Source organism: Oryzias melastigma, linkage group LG21, assembly GCF_002922805.2.
Source record: "Oryzias melastigma strain HK-1 linkage group LG21, ASM292280v2, whole genome shotgun sequence".
NCBI classification, from domain to species: domain Eukaryota; kingdom Metazoa; phylum Chordata; class Actinopteri; order Beloniformes; family Adrianichthyidae; genus Oryzias; species Oryzias melastigma.
Window position 1 is genome coordinate 7,977,083 of NC_050532.1, and position 17,690 is coordinate 7,994,772.

General features: G+C 37.0%; 2 protein-coding genes across 18 annotated transcripts in view; both read left to right on the forward strand.

The window, feature by feature from the left end:
- Positions 1 to 99: 99 nt before the first annotated feature.
- Positions 100 to 6,945, forward strand: arl5a (ADP-ribosylation factor-like 5A). The gene is made up of 6 exons (XM_024286309.2): positions 100 to 492; positions 5,264 to 5,324; positions 5,437 to 5,584; positions 5,672 to 5,755; positions 6,066 to 6,217; positions 6,357 to 6,945. Exons 1-6 carry the CDS (start codon positions 447 to 449, stop codon positions 6,403 to 6,405), a joined length of 540 nt encoding a protein of 179 aa, XP_024142077.1. The 5' UTR covers positions 100 to 446; the 3' UTR covers positions 6,406 to 6,945.
- A 3,189-nt stretch (positions 6,946 to 10,134) lies between these two features.
- neb (nebulin) overlaps positions 10,135 to 17,690 on the forward strand; it is a 62,302-nt gene continuing 54,746 nt past the window's right edge. For 9 of the 17 annotated variants that reach the window (XM_024286460.2, XM_024286467.2, XM_024286469.2 and 6 more), the window contains exons 1-6: positions 10,141 to 10,701; positions 11,390 to 11,487; positions 11,768 to 11,851; positions 16,664 to 16,720; positions 17,376 to 17,483; positions 17,566 to 17,673. In XM_024286460.2, coding sequence (XP_024142228.1) covers positions 11,789 to 11,851; positions 16,664 to 16,720; positions 17,376 to 17,483; positions 17,566 to 17,673 — 336 coding nt within the window. In that variant the 5' untranslated portion in view covers positions 10,141 to 10,701; positions 11,390 to 11,487; positions 11,768 to 11,788. Of the gene's footprint in view, positions 10,702 to 11,389; positions 11,488 to 11,767; positions 11,852 to 16,663; positions 16,721 to 17,375; positions 17,484 to 17,565; positions 17,674 to 17,690 lie in introns of all 17 variants that reach the window. The other 8 variants (XM_024286470.2, XM_036209702.1, XM_024286476.2 and 5 more) reach the window with 7 other exon arrangements.

A 17,690-nucleotide genomic window follows, 5' to 3' on the forward strand; every position in this document is an offset into this window, starting at 1 on the left:
ATTATATTATATTATATTATATTATATTATATTATATTATATTATATTATATTATATTATATTATATTATATTATATATTTGAACCGTAGTTGCTCAAATGCGCATGCGCACGATTGACAACCAAGCGCACTTCACAACAGCCAGCTGATACCAACCTCTTAGCAACAGTGGTTAGCTTGTATCTTCAGTTTCTTTTTCTTTTTGTTGCAATATATCAGCAGTCAATGTTCCACTGACATGTTTTAAGGATACGCGTGGTTGTAAGTTTGGCGTATAGTTATGGCGGCTTTGCTTGAGCTATTTAACTATCCTTTGTCAGTGTAGTTAGCTAACTAGCTAGCTAGCTAGTTAGGTGAAGTTGACAGCAGCACTGCAATCATTTACGCTAGCTAGCTAAGTTACCGGGGTTCTTACAAGCTGGCCTCAACACGCTTCGCCGTCAGCCATGGGGATACTGTTCACAAAGCTATGGAGGCTTTTTAATCATCAAGGTAAGAATGGTTCCGTCGACAAATATGATGGCTACCTGGACCCGTTGGTCTAAGGAGGCCCGATGGTCTTCACCTATCTTAAGCCTTTGAGATGGGACCCTTTCCATTGTGATTTTAGACGTATTTGTGTTGTGTGTCAGGGATGACATCAGGTAAAACAAGTTTCCCTGTCGGTTTTTGTTTACCCACGTCACCACAGATTATATACTCTTTTTTTCAAACTTTGAGTCCAGTTTGTGCTAGATTATTCATGTTTTTCAGGTTCGAGCTCCACGTAAGTGAAACCATGTCCGCCTCTTGGCAGGTGATCTTGAATCGGTAAACAGGTCATTTAGAAACCCCTGTAACCCGAGTCCTGCCGTCCCAAGCTCGGTCCCAGTGGCAGACTGGTTTATGTCAGCAGATGTTCACATGGAGTACACTCCTGTCCACATCAGCAGAATGCTCTGATTGGTATGGATCAATGAGTGACTTAACTAACTACTATCACTGACTTTACACTCCAGTTCTTGTACACTTCAGAGCACTTCCAGGTATAGGCTTATGTCTGGTCTTATGAGGGTCTCCACTGTGTGCTTGTTGCAACATCTGTTATAAATGAGTGTTTAGGTGTTGTACACTTTACAGATCCTAGATTATTTTTATTATTGACATGAATCGCCGTTATTGGTAATACTTATAACAGAGCTTAAAGTAACTTTTTTTGGAAGTACTTAAAGTCCCACTCCAATCATCTTTTGATTTTTTTAGTGTTCCCAGTAATCTTTTAACTGAAGTTATGTTGTTTTTAGCCAAAATCAAAGAACCTGTATCACTATCTAGGACAGGTCTGCAACCTTTCTCAGTTAAAGAGCCATTTGGGGCGTTTTGGTACTGATCAAAACCTAATGGGATCTGCAAAGCCTTTTTTTTTTTTTACCGTTTTAGGAACATTTAACACTACTTTGCATTATTACATTGTCATTTTTATATAAAAAATATGGATTATATTTATTTTTGGACCCAAATAATTCCATAAATATTAGGATAAACTGGAATTTCTCAAGGTGTGAAGTCGTTTCTTACTTTTGACGGAAGCTCAAATGACTTTCTTTCAAAATAAAATACTTCCTGTCCCAAAAAGGAACATTTAAGTGAAGTAAATGCATTCCTAAAGAACACCAAACAAAAATGACATTTTCTCTTGTTATACTTTAGGTTTACTTTGGTGAGCTGCCATCCTTTTTCCTACTTACTGCTGTTAACTGGAGCATAAACATGAAACATGATTGGTTAATGATCCAGTAGGTCTATATATTTTAGCCACCCACCTCTGAATAGCTACTAACCATTGTTTTCCAGCTTAAGATAAAATGTGCCTTAAAGTCATAAAATAAACTCACCAATCAGAAAAGATCAGACTTTTTACCAAAGTTTTGCCTAGTATTCGTAATCTGTGTATTCTGGAGGACAAACAAGGCCTAATAATGTCAGAAGGGATATTAAAAACCATTACAGTCTCTAGGTTCCCCTCAGCCGTAAACTTAACTAAAATAAATGTAATCAATGCTAAGTTAGCAACCCTTACTATTAAAAAATTACGATTATTTTATTTTTCTTCAGCCAAAGAGCCACTTTGGAGAGGTAAAAGAGCCACATGTGACCCTGGAGCTGAAGGTTGCAGGCGCCTGATCCAGGACGTAGTTTCAGCAGAGCGACATTGGTTCATGAAAAATTTGTGCAGAGTAAGCCAGTCCCTACTTCCCGACATCCATCTGTTTACATGCTCTCCCACTAGCTTACAGTCCCTCACACCCCCATTAGCAGTGCAAAAAAATGGCGAGCAATATTGGAGCTTCCTGGGATCTACCAGTGGATGGATCAGAATGGAGCAGAGCAGGAAACTTGAGGGTTGCTGTAGTAGCTTTTTCCAATGGCATTTTGACATCTACTCCTAACTTACAATTTGAATAAATACTCAGTAATGGAGTTTTATTCATCAATGTTCTCAATCATGAGAAAAATCCCAAAAGAACATGTTAAAAACTCTATTTTAATTGCAATGGGTCTAAAGATTAAAATGATCCATGAACGTGTTTATAGGAATTTAACACTTAAGCAATTTTAACATTTTCTTTTAATAATAGCACAATGCATGATCCATCTCAGTCTTCAAGTCTGTTTATAATCATCTTCTGAACTTGCACCTGCATGACCTCATTATTGTCTTGTTTTTTCCGTTTTCTTTTAGCTACAGTTATGTCAACAGAGTGAAGCAACTGCACGCTGCACCACGTTTCCTCTTGTTTGAAGTAAAAATAGTCGCTGTTTAATTACAGAAAAAACATGGAACATTAGGCAGTTTTTATTTTTCCTTCATGAAACTTGCTTGTGGTAGCTTTCACTCAATTCTTTTAGCAATGTTTCTGTTGTTCTATTGTTAGTGAGCCTATAATGAAACAGGATATGGGTTCCCTTACAGTACTCTGTTTTTTCTCCCCAGGAAACATATTGTTTTTAAGTGGTTCTTTACCACTTTTTGTGAAAGAGATTTTTTTTTAACTTAAGTTGGGAGGTTGTCGGTTCAAATCTACAAGTAAAAAAAAAAACTATATGAGAATCAGTGCTCCCACTCAGCTCCCTCAGAGGATTAGTAAAAACATGGAGGACACGTCTGACACGCAGGTGGGACTTTAATAGTAGAGATAGTAAATATCTCTCTGTGAAATTGATACATTTTGACATTTTAAGTTTGACCTTTTCCAGGTTTTGTTTATGTTTGTGGGAAAAGCATTGCAGGAAATTAAAGACCCACTCCAATAAAAATTTTATTTTTGGTGTTTTTAACATGTTCTTGTGGAATTTTTAGGATGATGGAGAACAAAAGGGAAGTTAAGCTCAAAATTGTATTTTTTAGTTTTTTTCTTTATTCAAATCATTTTGAATCAGAAACAGACAAAGAAATGCTGTTTGAAAAAGCTGGTAGACCCAACAATGGGTTGGCCACAAACCCCCTGCTCCACGCCATTCTGATGCATCATCCACCTGTAGCCGACTAAATGCATGTTCATCTTTGATTTCCTCGTCTGAGCTGGTATCTGGCTCTAAACTGTACGGCTGGATAGCTCCAATATTGCTTACCATTTTTAAAGTTTTTCGGGAGGGGCTATAAGCTATTTGGAAAACATGCAAACAGGTGGATGACGGGATGTGCGGGGAAATTGCTCCACATCAACTGTACCACCCACAACTCAGAGATGAATTTCTAATGAATTACTGCCGCTCTGCAGATGTTATGTCCTAGAAAAACAGCACGAGTTTTTTATTTAACTTCAAATCAGCATAATCAAAATTAAAAAGCCACTGGGAACAATTTTAACTAGCCCAAAAGATGATGAGAGTGGAACTTTAAAATGGAAGACACAACACCATGTGGAGAGTCTTCTCGCCACTGTTCCTTCAAATGAAAATGCTACGGAGAACTTGCCACTCAGTTTTGGTCTCATTTTAAGAAAAACAAGAAGATAGATCCGATTGATCCAACAGCTAAATTCCTCTCAAATCAAAGCCAACTCTGGCAAAAAGCTCTGTAATGACTCCTGAGTCAATTCTGCAACCAAAAGAGAGCCCAGCTGATCCACTTGGATGTCCTTCTGTATGTAGATTAAAATGAGGAGCTTGGCATCTCTTAGTTTTAAATGTAACAGGACCTAACACAACTGATGGTAAACATTTGTGTCACACATAAGCTGTTCAGAGGTGTACTCCAGTTTCTTTGCTGTATTTGGCAAAAATGTAAATTAATCCAAATACATGCTACAATGTTATTATAAATCCATGTCACTGTTGATGTAACAATATGTTAAAGTTTTACCATGGGCGCTGGCTGTTCATTTTAGACAACTATATTGTAAACCTAATTTTTACATGTAAAAAAAATCCAGATTTTTGCAAAAAATTGTATTAATTAAATGTCCTTTTTATTTAAGGAGCAAGTCAGGTTTATAAAATGTTTTCACCAGTGTAAATAAAATGTTTTTGGGTTGATGTCTTTACTTTAAGAGGTGTAAAGCTATGCTCCTTAAGTAAATAAAGGAGCAGATTTTTCTTTTTTTCTCGTTTGCTTAAACGATAGTTCCTCTTCAGTTTATTCAGCACGAGCATATGTAAATTTATTAACAAATCTTTTATGCATTCGCTTCATGTTTGCTTTATAGTGTGAAGATTCCAATCTTTAAAATGTGTTGATAGAACATTTTACCTGAAAAAACAAACTATTTTTAGCACAACTTTGTACCAGCGTATTTTCAAAAGTTATGATATAAAAACTAAAAAAAGAAGCAATCGCTCTGTAAGTTTATGATGAACATCTCCCTATCTACTTGTTCAGAATGAAAGAACCAAAACATGATAAACATTTTTGTCATGTTCTGTTTTACTTTGGGTACACCAATGAGCCACATAATATTTTCATTTTTTTTACAGGAAACTGGTAATATCTATATAAATATTTTAAGGTTTTAAAAAATAACCTTATTTACTACTTGTGTCAAAACCTAAAAAATGAAACCAGAACACCGCCTTGATCTCTAAACTGTGCCATCATTTTGAAAGCAAGTAGTTAATGAGTTTTTGCTGAAACCATAAAAAGCTGGTCATCGGGTTTAGTTTCCACACCCTTCTTTTCATCTTTTTCCTTGTGTCTTTTTGTTTTTAGAGAAATGATTACACAAGAAAAACAACATAAGGTCACCAATATGTTTAATGTTGTCTTTTTTTCTTTTTTTTACAGAGCACAAAGTCATTATTGTTGGGCTGGACAATGCAGGCAAGACTACAATTCTTTACCAGTTGTAAGTTCTACTTGGAACACATCTTTCGTTTGATATATTTTCACATCTAAAGCAAAAAAAAAAACGTTTTTAATGAGTTTTGTGATGTAGAATGTGTTTTTGTGTATTACAGTTCCATGAATGAGGTGGTGCACACCTCTCCTACAATAGGAAGTAATGTGGAAGAGATTGTTGTCAACAACACCCATTTTCTCATGTGGGACATCGGGGGTCAGGAGTCCCTTAGGTCTTCGTGGAATACATATTACACAAATACAGAGGTAATCATTGCTCTGCCTTTAGATAAAAGTTAGATTGAATATAGTGAGTTGCTTGGTTAACTTTTGTCTTTTGTTTTTGTTGTGTAGTTTGTAATTGTGGTGGTTGACAGCACAGACAGAGAAAGAATCTCTGTGACCAAAGAAGAACTCTACAGAATGCTGGCACATGAAGTAGGTTTACATAAAAAATTGTAATACTACTGCTTGCTGAATCATTTACAAATTCTAAATGTCATTCTATGCTGGTCCCTCAGAATTCCTCATAAGTTTTTTTTTCCATGTGTCTGTGTTGAAAACCTGCGTTCTTATGCTCCAATTAAACAAAACAAATCCAAAAAGTCCTTGAAAATGTACATTTATATATTTCTTTTGCTGTATAAAATTGCATTAAAGTGAACATTTTAATAAGCATGTCTGTTGTTGTTTGTATGTTGTAATCATACATTAAAACTGTATTTTGTATTGTTTTTTTTCCATCCAGGACTTAAGAAAAGCAGGGTTATTAATCTTTGCCAACAAGCAGGATGTGAAAGGCTGTATGACTGTGGCTGAGATTTCTCAGAGTCTCCAACTTACCTCTGTCAAAGACCACCAGTGGCACATCCAGGCCTGTTGCGCCCTCACAGGGGAGGGGTAAGAACTCTATTTACTGCTCCATATAATCCCTGCACACATGACGTCTTTTACTATATTTAAATGAACTTCTGAGCTTTCATCCTCATTTGGTGTATCTTTGTCTCCCCCCGTTCCTCCACGCTCCTTTTACCTCCAGGCTCTGCCAGGGTCTGGAGTGGATGATGTCACGACTGCGTGTGAGATGATGAGCTTGACGACTTTGTCTTTTTCTGCATTGGATTGGAGAGTGAGGTCCTCTCCAGTCTACCAAATGAAGCTGAATTGGGGCAGACCGCAGGATGCTCTATTCTATTGTAATAATTTATTTTTCAAAAAGACATTTGAAGTCAAACCACCAAAAAAGAAACCATGACACTTTCACCGGGACAGTGGACAACAAAGTGCCGGAAACTATTTAAAGTTCAACTTCTGCACGGCTTTCTCAGCAACAAGACAGGGATGAGTGAACTGACTTGGAACTGGACGTGGATTTATTCTTCTGCTGTGTGTGGATCTAGTCCACAGTGGCCTTGCAGTATTACCGGACTGGCTGTGGTGGTTTTCATTGCATTCCCCTTTGTGTACAGTCCAGTATTCTCCTGAAACTTGGTGCCTGCTGCAGAATGTTGAAGCAGAGGCCACTGGTGACTGAAACATGCTTGAATGACGATTCAAAACAAGCCCTTCTTACTTCACTTCCTATGAATACCCGCTGAAATAAAGTGTTTTTATTTGTTTCAGGTGAACTCTGTTGTGTTATGAATTCTTTTGGACCGCATCCTAGATGCACGTTGGAGTTTTCTGCAGCTGTACTTGCCAGTAAATGTTTACAGAACAAGTCACCCAAACTAATTGCCTGTCATTTCTATAGATACCATGACATGCAGCTACATGCTGTAGAACAGAGGAAGATGGGAAGAGCAAAAGAAACCAGTTTAACTGTAAGCAGCACAAAACGAGGCATGTCAAAGGAGTTATTAGAATATAAAACATAATGTTCTTCAAAACCTTTATTATCCATGAATATATATTTTTAGTTTTGTAGTAGTTTCTACACTGAGGTTCTCTTAATTCAATCTATATGATTAGTTAACAATTATTTATGAGCCATCAATTCTGCAAGTAATTCCATTTAGAAAAGAGAGGTCTGTAATGTTCACACTTCAACTGAGACAGAAAAAAAGAATCCAGGAAATCTGTGTTTGATATTTAAAGAATTAATATGTGTCATGGTTCAGAAAAGGTATGTAGCTCCTACAAACAAACCAGAGTTCTGTCACTCTAAGGAAGTACTCTTGTCCTCCACTCGTTTCCTGTATCAGTGTCACCTGCTTGAATTGGTCATTTGTATAAAGGACACCTGTTCATTACCAGTCAGACTGCAACCTCTCCACCAAGGCCAAAGAGCTGTCGAAGGACACCAGGAACAAGATTATGCACTCGAGCAAGACTGGGAGGAATCGATCTACAATAAGCAAGCAGCTTGATGAGAAGAGATCAGCTGTTGAAGTAATTATTAGAAAAACAGGATGTCCGTCCACCTGGAGTTCCATGCAAGATCTCACCTGGTGGGTTACAAATGATCCTGAGAGACCCTGGATCTTCTAATGTGACTATAGTTGTGTCTGAATTCTTTCACTACTACGGTATATAGTGTTTTGGCCATTTCTTAGAGCTGTCCGAATCTACAATTTCAAAATCTAGTGCCCTAGAAATTTCTCAAAAGTCTGTGAAAAAACAGTTTTCATCAATGCTCACTAGATTGGTCTTTCTAACAGGTGGGTTTGGAAATAAGGTCTTAAAAAGCATTTAAAAAGTCTTAAATTTTGACATCTTGGTCTTAAAAATGGCTTTTCCATGTATCTTTTCTGGTCTAAAGTTTTATTTTTTTTCTAACAAAGACAACGCCAGAGCTACTATTTACACAAATTTGGTTTTCAGTCACCGATGGTAGTCTAGTCATTGTAATTTACGGAAATTTGAACTATAATTGATTATCTCACACCGTAACTGACAAGGATTTTGCTAAGAATTAGGCAGAGAAATTGGTCTTCATTTTTTATTTGCATGATATTAAAGTTTTCAATTTAAGTTAAAGAAAAGTGTAGGAACCCCGAAATATAGACCACAATGCATTGTGTTTCAGCAATTTTTGTAAAAAAATAAAAAAAAAATTAAAAAAAGCATTTTAATTAATTAATTTAAAAATAAAACATCCACGTTTTCACAATCAAATAGCCATTGTAAAATATTCAAATGTATTAAGTTCTTACTTCAGTAAATCAGTGATGTCATTCATATTTGCCATTTAAAAAAAAAAAAAAAAAGGTGTGAGCGTGTCTATCTTTAGACACAAGATAGTCCCGTACTACATAGTTTTTAAGAAGTACGGGACTTGGGAGGGAATTAGGGGAAAGCTTATGATCATTAATAAAAAGGATTTCAAGGTTCTGCAGTGTTCTAGCCAGTCTCTGGTCCTCAGTCTACTAGAGAACATCCTACCTTGAACATCCTACCTTTTGAGAAGATCTGTATGGGAGAATGGACCAAAACCAAACCTGATGAAGACCTACTGGAAACCTTTGACCTCTATTCTTGACAACCAAGGTTTCAAAGTATTAAGGTGAACTTTTGCATTTAACCAAATAGTTAAGAGTGGTTTCACTTCATACTTTTTTTAACTTAAACCATACTCCTAATTTTTTAGAATGAGCTTTTTCTCATGCATCGATGCACAAAACAGTGGACATAAAGTCTGTATTGAGACTACAGAGGAAAAAATCCTTAACCAAAAATAAGACACGGTGGTGTATCTTTAATAGGGAAAACAATAGATTAAGTTAAAGATATCCTTTCATCGGTATTGACCGACAAGTCATTAAAAAATATGGGTTTGTCTTGTAAAAATTAATATTTTATTTTAATTATCTGTAAATGCATAATTGATGCCAGAAAAACAAAAACTAAATAAGAAGAAGCTCTTTTTTAATCACGTAATTCAACATTATATTTAAATGTTTGGAGATGCATAATTTTTTGTCTACTTTATTCTACTAGTTTTACGCTAGATATGTTCAAACTTGCTGCTATAGCTTAGTAATTAATTACAAGTTACGTTTTTACTCTTGCTTTTGTAGTTATTTGGGTGACTACTTCTTTGCTAGAGTAAATAATATGTTGAAGTCAAGCTACTCTTAACGAGAGTATATTTTTAGGACACCACCTGCATTGACGTGGATTTAAGAATGTAGAAACAGGCATTGCAGTCTTACTTTTTGTCACGGATGTTAAATTCAGGGCAAACCCTGTCCTGGAAAACTCTGACGCTGCTTCCTAGTGCATATGATGTGATAAGCCATGGGAGATTACCACTCCACAAAGAAAATAAACATATGGCTGTGGTAAAATACTAATCTAATTCTCTTAAAAAATCCAATATTTTTCATGATATGATTGTAAGAATGTTTCTTTTTATGCAAACAAGCAGAGATTCTATTGAAATGAAGGTATGTTACAACTTTCTGTAGCAGGGTGGGAGGGGGTTCCACCCAGCTGCTGCTGTCCGTCACTTCTCCATGCAAACCGGTTGAAAGGCTATGCATAATATTATGGAGAGATTGTGGCTCGTATTTCTGATTAATATTTTAGGTCTAAATGCCAGATTTTTTTCAGAGGAAGGAGAAAAATTTAAATAAATGTCAACGTTTTTTTCTTATAAAAAAAAAAAAAAAACATAAAAAGCAATTTTTCAAAATAAAATGCTATCAAGCTCCTGCAATCATTGTAAAATTTTCATTTTTATTTTTATTTTACTATAATATAAAAGCATTAACACTTTTAAAAACTTTAGTTTGAATGTTGGCATTCTTGATTTTTAAACACTGCAAAATATTTACATTTGACCACATATTAAAATAACACCCCCTCACATTTTTTTTAAATATCCTGAAAGAGTAAAATTAATTTAGACTTTTCTTTATTTAAATAAAGCTGGAAGTTTTTTGGGTGAAAAAAATCCTCAGATACTTAATTGAATTTATTTTTTTGTCCTTCGTTTCCTGATTTGACTTTTTCCAGGATTTGATCATACCACTGAAGTGGTCATGAAGTCTATAAATTGAGCTCATTCAAGAGGAGTCAGAAAGATTTATAGTCATTTAAAAAAAAAAAACAAACAAAACTCCAGTCAATCCAGTAACGCCGTGGGCTCAGTGAGGCTGTTCTTTGTGGGTGGTTCTGTTGTTCTCCAGACCCCACCGGCCTGCTGGCTTCCTCATAACTGTACAGCTGATGCATTAACCTCAACAGGTGCATCTTTCTGAAATGATCACTTCTGTATATTTAGATGTTGAAACCTGAGAGTGGCCCCCTCTGATTGGCTGTGCCGGCCACATGATAACCTGGCTAGAAAATGCAGCCGGGTGCTGTCACCCATCGTTTCTCTGGAGGGAAGCTGGGGAGGATTTGGTGGCTTGGGAGACCTCTATACTTTAACATATCTGGTAAGCAAAGGAAAAGGACTAAAGCCATAAAAATCCACCTTTTCTACGGTCTGCAGGGTTTTGCATCTCCTTGGACTGCATTTGTCACCTCTTGGATTCAGGAGATTCCCCTCTGTGGAGTGAGGAGTAGGAAACTCTTCTGCACATTCAAGGAATAACTACTCCGACCAAAATCTTCAAGATCCGACTAATATTGGATGGAGTCTGGCTTTGGATGTACTTGAAACTCTGGGAGCCGTCTCACCACTTTAACATCTCTTGGAAATCTCAGTCTATGATTATTTTATTCATCTCTATCACTAAATATCTCTTCTATTGCAAATAAGAATTTATTTTATTTTAAAGAGAAGGCAATCAAATTCTAAAAAAGGTAGTTAGTATGCCATCCTATATTTAACCTGCAGCCTCAGATGGCATTGCATCTCCATTTGCTAAACACAGTCAACCAATCAGGCTGCGGCATTAGCTTACATGTCAAATAGCTGAAGCACAGTTGGGCAGCTGTTGCCAACCTTCAGCCAGGAGCCACAGTTTGGCTATGGGTGTCACAGCATGTAAGGGAGGAGGGGTTTTCGGTCACATCTTCAAAGCCAGGCGTCCGTCGTTACACATCTAGCGTCCCAATCTGCCTATGTGTCTGTCTAGCCATTGATTTACATTTTCTCTCACACTGTGTTATTTTGTTTAGGTCTGGGGAAAGTGGCGAAGTTGGAGTCAGTTTGAGAACTTGTGGATGGCAAGTGAAGCTTCTTTTCTCTCAGGGAATACTGTGGGAATCTCTTGCTGGTATGCAAAGCACCTGACTGAAACCTGTTGAAAGACACAAGCATTTGTATTCTTTTAATTTTCACTTTTGCTACTTTACTGTACTCAACACTAAAAAAAGCAACTGGTTCAGTTTGTCTTTTCATCTAATTTGTTTGTTTTTCACTTTTTATTCTCTAAAATAAAACTGGAAAATGTTTATGTCTACACTTCCCGAACCAATGTGCATTTTAAACTTAAAGTGGTTATTAGACACAAACTATGAAGGCCTGAATAAAACTGTGACCTCTGTTCTGTGTAGAACTTGTGAAGAAGTGCCAACATGGCAGATAATCCCGAGTATGATGAGGATTTTGATGAGGAGGATGAGGAGACTCTGGGCGAGGTAAGTAAATGTTTTTTTGGAGAATGGTACTTTTAAACGTTTCCAATCTAATTTAGAGTCAAGAGGTTATTTACATCTCAAAGCCTATGATTAGCTGACTTGGATTTGAGTTTCCCTTCCAGTCATCAGTTTAAATTTGGTTGATTTTAATCTCAGATTTGGACCTCAGTTTTAATTGAAATGCTTCTCCTGTTTATAAAAGCTTTTTTGGAATCTAAAGAGAAATAATCACTCTTACCTTATGGGATAAAGTTGTTTTGTGATAAAAACTTCCTTCAATTGAACTCATCACTAAGTTGAAATTTTAGTAATCCTATGCTGACCAATTGGTGATGCTACTCCTCTAAATTATTATTTCATCAACATATGATTACTTACAAACGTTCCCAGAAGATGCAAAAAAAAGGTTTTTGTTGTTACCCTAAAGTCCCACTCCGATCATCTTTTATCTATCTTAAAATTATTTCCACTGGTTCAATTTTTAACCAAAATCAAAAACCGGTAGTTTTCTAGGACATAGTTTCTGCAGAGCGGGAGTACTTCATTAGAAATTTTCCTCTAAATTCTGGGCGGGACTATTGGCTTGAGCAACTCCGCCCCTCTTCCCTTCTCCGATGCTAAGAGCTCGGAGCTGGGAGCTTGTGGCCCGCCCTGCGTATTTTAGAATTCACAAAAACAATCTTTCCAGCTGCATTATTTTTTGCACCTGATACACAATTTCAATTAATAAATATTCAAAAATACAATTTAAAGCTTATTTTCTTCATATATGTTCTTCATTCTCAGAAAAAATGCACAAAAACATGTTTAAAACACCAAAAACACTATTTTCATCGGAGTGGGTCTTTAAATCTGTTATCCTGAAAAGATAAATATGTTTTCTGATAAATGTTTCCAGTTTTTCTGTCTGTGAATGTTCATTTTTGTGGCAGTGTTTGATGGAAGAGTGAAAACAGAAGACTAACGTTTAAGCCCATATTTCTGGATGAAATGGGCTTAAAGTCTGTCTCGTATTTGTTTGTACTTATTGCTGATATCTTATAGGGGAGTCTGAATGGTTATTTGCATAGAACTACCAAATTACGCCATGACATATTTGTTATTGATCATTTAACTCCCATATAACATATCACCAGTTTGCTGTCTTTACTGCAAAGGCACAAATCTTTTGGGAGGTGGGACAGATAGACACAGAATCAATACACTCTGGTTTCACTAGTCCTTTCATCTTTAATGTGGAGAAAAGTTGCCTTGTTTTTGGTAAAATCGTAAGATGGCTTCTTATCTATTCTACAGAATGGGGAGAAACATAGTGCTGTTGAAGTTATGCCTTATTTTTAAAACGACCAGATATATATATATAAAAAAAAAAGTTTATTTTTGCTTGATGAGAATTTTAGTTCTTCCTTTGATCATAGAAGCCACCTACGTTTTCAGGTCAGTAAGGATTGAAGCGTGAGACCTCTTGGTCTGGCTTTAAGACAAATTTAGCAGCACCTAGAGAGGTCTAGAAAATAGAAGAGTGAGAGGGATGGAAAATGAGAAGAGCTGCTGTGCTGTAAATCACACTCCAGTACCCACAAACACTTTAACCATACAGTTCGAGAGAGTTGTGTGCAGATGTGGAAATGGAAAAGCAGACCCGAGGCTTGCACATTGTGAGACCGTACTGCTCCAGTAGTTATCAGCTCCTATGGTTCTCTCCTGTCTGATAGATTCGGGTATTAAACCTCTTACAAATGTTGTTAAGATGATTGAGATGTTCTTTCTCTCAGCTCTGGTTGGTTTGCTCCAGGTGTTCAAGGTATTCTTCTGGTCATTCAGCTCTTTTACTACAGCGGGCATGTGATGCGTGTTCTCGCCAGTTCTTGAACACGCTTTTTGCATACGGTGTTCACACTGGACTTTCATTACCCGATACTACATGTGGCCCTACGTTTGAGGCTGCAATTCAGTGGTCGCACATTGTGTATGAATACCCTGAAAACAGAGTAACTTCTAGTGAACGCAAGAGTGCGCATTTGCACATTTAAATAAACTTTTCTTTGGACGTGGTCACTTGAAAAGCATTACTCTTACTTTCCTCAGCTTCTAAGCAGGGTTAGGCCTGGTTAACGCTTGTATGGGAGAATACCTGACTCTACCAGGTCCACATGGGACACCTTCCAGTGTTTCCATCTGCTAGTCCCAAGTCTAGAGAAATACAAAGGGATGAGTCAGGAAAGGCATCCACTGTAAAATGGAAGCCAAATGTATATTTAAGTTCTGTGGAAATTTGTTTGTGGCAATGCCTAAAGTTAGCAGCCAAAAAGAAAAAGAAACTTACTAAACTAGATTTATGAGTCAAGTTCTGGAAAAGGGAATATTTCAGACTGGGACAATCTTAGAACTAATGTGAAAGATTTTCATGATGAGAATTTCACATGAAGGTTGTTTGAAGAAAACATTTTTCTGTTCCAGTTAAGAGTCGTTGAGTAGAATCACAAAATATTAGTTGATGGAAAACACACACACACACAGAACACTTTAAAACCCAAGTTACATAAAAATAAGTCTTAAGATATATAAACAAATTGTTTGTTTTTTTTATTTTGGCCAAAAATCTTAAAAACTGTTATCCATGTCTTTAGAGCAGGAAGTCAGGACCTTAGGGGAGCTACTCTGGGGAAATATGAATAACCACCACCATGGAACTGTGAGAGTTTGAAATCCTAGAACTAAAAATGTAAATGCTGATGATACTCAACCTATTTAATTCACAGTTGTGTTTTGTAAAGTGCTTTGCAGGCAAAAAAAAAAGGCGCAAGCAGCTGTTTAATGAACAGACCATTAATAGGGAAGGCGGTTATTAAAATAATCTTGCATTTTGTGGTACAGACTCCAAATTTGTCATGGATGCACATTAGGATCAGAAAAGCACTTTAGCCACAAGAAAATCCAAGATCTTAAAATGTATGTAATATACAAAAATTATGTAGTTAACCCTTCAAATAGATACTGAATATTTTTGCAACGATTGAGTTTATGGCTTACATCCATCCATCCCTTTTCTCCTGGGGACAATTTAGAGTCATCAATTTACCTGTGAATGATGTTTTTGGACTGTGAAAGGAATCCAACACGTGCACAAGGAGAACATGCAATCTCCACACAGAAAGGTCCCAGTTGGGACTTGATCTGAGGCTTTCTTACTGCAAAACAAGAGTGCTAACCACTGCACCGTTGTGCTAGTACTAATAGATTTTAGATTTTTTTTTTTTTTGTGGCTAACATTCTTATCTGAAAATAAGGATCCTAACGTTCATCTCTGCCAAATTTGGTGCCTGTACCACAAAATACACAATTTGTCGGAAATATCAACCTAACCGGCTCCGCTATATGTTGGAAGAGTTATTGACCAGCTGAAACTAATCTCCACGATCTTGGATCATGTTCGGTTGAAAACAAGGTTGACACGTTGTAAAACAAACGCCATAGCATTCTTGTATTAATTTAGAGCAGGAGTGTCAAACTCAATCGTACAAGGAGCCAAAATCTAAAACACACCTTAGATCACGGGCCTATCAGGATAAACATTTATTTAATTCCTCTAAAACTACATTTTTAAGACTTTAAAAATGTAACTTTTTAACATAATTATGAACTGGATATATAACATTACCTGCGATGATGCTAGTGTGAATGCTGTAAGCTGAATTTGGTCGCTGAAGATGCTAGTGCTGACAGTTGAAGATGCTAAAAGTGATGGCTAAAAACGCTGAAGTTTACAGCTGAAACTGACAGCTGAAAACGCTGAAAATAATGGCTGAAAATGCTGAAGCTGACAGCCAGCTAAAACTTTAGCTATATGCCAAATTAGCCTAAAAAAAAACTTAGCTTAGCCAAAACAGCTAGCATGTAGCTGAGAAAAATAGCTAAACTTCAAAGCAGCCTGAAAAAAATGAAAAAAGCCTAAATTAGCCTACAAAGCTAGCATGTAGCAGAAATATTAGCTAAACTCCAAAATAGCATAACAAATCTTGCCAATTTAAAACTTTAAAACTGTAACTTTTAACATAATTATGAATAATAAAAAGGCAGAAATAATATTCCAGAATAAATCAACTTAAACCTTAAATAACTTCCAATATTGTACCCTTCAAAATTATATATTTCGTCAAAATTATTCAAGTTAGAAATAAGCACAATATAACATTGTGCCATTAATACCAATAAGATAAAATGATCTGGCGATCGGATATAATTTACCTGGAGGGCCGGATCCGGCCCCCGAGCCTTGACTTGGACACACGTGATTTAGAGTAACATAGAAACACATTATTTGGTTTGATAACACATGGGAGCGTTGTCTAGGTTCTCACATTTGACAACAAGCACAACAGAGCATGGAATAACACATCATAATAGAATCATTGTCATCTAGCGCTTATAAATATAGTATGATGATCAAAGATTTTGAGCCACTGAGTTCACAGTCCACTCGATATTAATACTTCTTTATCCTCTTTTTAATAACGACCTAAATTGAATAAATCACAGTTTATTTATATTTTCGGGGTCAGGGAGGTCATCAGTTTATTATAGCCTGACAGCTTAGTTCTGCGCGCTCATGAACTGTCTGGAGACAGTCTGTAGAACAGCAGGTTCGCTGACGCAGGCCTGAGCGACATCCTACTCGTTATTAAGGACCTGGGAGCAACTGTTACACTCCAGAGCTGTGGAAAAATCACCCTCAATCTAAAAATACTGTGCTGTTTCTCCCATAACTTGTTTTGGAAGATTGAAAACCCAGAGTGTGTCCTATATTTGTAGTATGTTGAGCAGATTACAACGATGACTGTGACTGAACACAAGACTCAGTCTTTGCAGGTAAAGCACCTCCTCCCAAGGTAGAGCAGCTCATGCTGGGCAGGATACCCTTGTCTCTGCTGTTGCATGGATATATCTCTTTTAATCCATACTTCTTTGTATGTTATACGCCCCCCCCCCCCCCCCCCCCCCCNNNNAGGTATCAACTTGCAGGATTTCTATGTAATCTACAGCAGGAAATTGGCGTTTGGTCGTGCTTCAGCAGATTGTAATTTAACACATAGATGCAGTTGTAACCTGAAGTCCTTGATGCTGATGAGCCTGTCACTGCATGCAGCAGAATTAACTGTGATATGCAGGCTTTAAATAGTACTAAACTCTTCATTCTGCTTGACCTACATCTATCTCCTTCAGTCACTTTTCCCCTGATGTGACTATAATTACACTTTAATTCCTGATTACTGACTCATTAATTAATTTAGCTTTAAATACAGTACATTCAAACTTTAATCACATCAGTTATTTAGGATGCAGTATTATGGATTCCACTGCTGTCTGCAGTGGCTTTCCTATCATGAGTTTGTTAATAGTCTCTTCACTGCATCAAGGTGGGAACTTTCTTCTTCAGCCAAACACACGCTGATCCTAAGGCTGCTTTGTGGATGCAGTTGTACCTGGAGGGGATTAACAATGTTCTGGCTTTGTCCACTTCCAGTCTGGCTTGCCCACTCGGAAAGTCAGAAAGAGGGCCAAAGTCGACACTTCAAAGTTCATGACTCCATACCTGGCCCACAGCATGAAGATGCTGGAGCAGTTCAGCCACGTAAGAACTGGATGTGGCCTCCAGTTTGATCACTATGAAGAGTTTGTCCGCTTGTTATCACTGAAACTGTTGCCCCTCACAGAATAAGTATCGCCAAGCTTATGAGATGTCTAAGGGGGCCCCTCCTGCCATCACCACTGATACCCCTGAACTGATTCGTATCAGGAAGGCCCAGGAGCAGCTCAGTGAGGTAATACGGAGGACTTT

Excerpts from the sequence above, each read along its gene's own strand:
- arl5a (XM_024286309.2), top strand. The coding sequence starts at position 447 with ATGGGGATACTGTTCACAAAGCTATGGAGGCTTTTTAATCATCAAG. Across the intron at positions 5,325-5,436 it reads ACTACAATTCTTTACCAGTT|TTCCATGAATGAGGTGGTGC; the intron begins GTAAGTTCTACT and ends TGTGTATTACAG. Across the intron at positions 5,585-5,671 it reads CATATTACACAAATACAGAG|TTTGTAATTGTGGTGGTTGA; the intron begins GTAATCATTGCT and ends TTTGTTGTGTAG.